Source organism: Temnothorax curvispinosus, unplaced genomic scaffold, assembly GCF_003070985.1.
Source record: "Temnothorax curvispinosus isolate PA1 unplaced genomic scaffold, ASM307098v1 QBEX01011056.1, whole genome shotgun sequence".
Taxonomy (NCBI): Eukaryota; Metazoa; Arthropoda; class Insecta; order Hymenoptera; family Formicidae; genus Temnothorax; species Temnothorax curvispinosus.
The window spans coordinates 1-1,494 of record NW_020220836.1 but is presented as its reverse complement, the minus strand read 5'-3'; the positions used below and the strand labels follow the sequence as shown (position 1 = coordinate 1,494).

General features: G+C 30.6%; 1 protein-coding gene across 1 annotated transcript; it reads right to left on the bottom strand.

Annotated features, from left to right (window-relative positions):
* Positions 1-6: 6 nt before the first annotated feature.
* Positions 7-1,400, bottom strand: LOC112461091 (the record flags this gene model as incomplete). The annotated part of the gene is made up of 6 exons (XM_025026167.1): positions 1,253-1,400; positions 1,037-1,162; positions 777-953; positions 554-693; positions 401-467; positions 7-184 (listed from the first exon to the last, which is right to left on the bottom strand). Coding segments are annotated over exons 1-6 (706 nt in total), but the record flags the coding sequence as incomplete, so codon positions are not given.
* Positions 1,401-1,494: the final 94 nt, after the last annotated feature.

Sequence of the window (1,494 nt, the reverse complement as noted above, 5' to 3'; positions counted from 1 at the left end):
CATTACCTTCGATGGAAGATCGACTTTCAGGTTCTTCAGAATCGTTTTCATCATCTTGCCTCAAGGGATATGCAACACCCAACTTTTTCAGTAGCGATTTGGTATTTCGTACCTTATCTACGAGTTTTCCAGCAGCATTTTTTTGAGATGGGCCATTTGTGAATGGCCGATAGTAATAGGTATCCTACAGAAAAATAAATAAATAAATAAATAAATTTAATGAGAAATTTGAATTAAAAAAATTAATATGCCAATAACTGTACCCCTCCCAATTACTGTATTCCTTACCCTATATATAGAAAACAATAACAATTTGAAGACAATACATTTTATAAGCAATAATTTAGACAAAACAGAAATTTGGTTTATTCTAAAGGAACTTAATAAAAAACTGTCTTACTTCAGCTTCAGTAGGAAACACTTCACAGATTTTTTTGCTAACAAATCCAAATTCGTAAGATGAGGGCCTGGATAAGATAATTATGCATGTTAATTATACATAGAGTTCTATGCTACAAATATTAAAAAAGTTTTAAAAATTTACAAAACATACTTTTTGTTTATTTTAAGCATATAATTTGCTACGATATCTAAGAGAATTCCTCTTGCTTCTGCATTTAGAAAGCCATGTTCTTTATAATAAAATAATATTGCGTCACCTTTTATATGTTCTTGCAAAATCTTTTCCAAATTCTATATGAGATAAAAATTTATTAACACACAGGACAGAAGTTTCTCTGACAATTAATCAGAAAAGTTGTGGTAAATGCACTTACCAGATTCTGATATTGTGTTTTTGCGAACCATTGACAAAGTCTTTTAGGTGTGCGATTCTCTTTTTCTATATCTTGTTGTGATCTCTTAGATGTATCCCTTTCTCGTACTTCCACATCAGAGTCACTTGGAAAATTCAAAATGAATGGTAACTCGATGAAAATTAAATCATTTTTTTCCTGTGACAGTATGAAATACAATGCCCATGTAATTGTATATATATATACTAAGTCTTAAATAATATGAAGCTTAATATACTAACTTGATTATTCGTTGAAGAACTTTCACCCGCATCATTGTTATGTACCAATCGATCAAATTTATTCGTTGAAGAACTTTCACCCGCATCACAAGTGTTATGTACTACCAATGGATCATCAATATTCACCTATAATAAACAAAATAATGCAAATAGAAAAATAATTATGTTTTGCCTTGAAACGCATACACCAAAATTATCAAAAAACTTTTGTCTTACCAATTTAATACTGTCCATCAATAATTTCCTCTTCTCAAGAAAACAGCGAATCCCTCCAATCGTAGTAATTATTCTTGACACCTCGGTCTCAGTTATACTTAGAAACGCCTCTTTATCAATATCTTCTTCTAAGGACCATAAAATATAAGTTATAAACAATAAGTATGAGATTATAAGACCGTGTAAGATACACAATAAAACGAAGGGAAAACGTCGTAATCGGTCAGGATTGGATCTTGCTT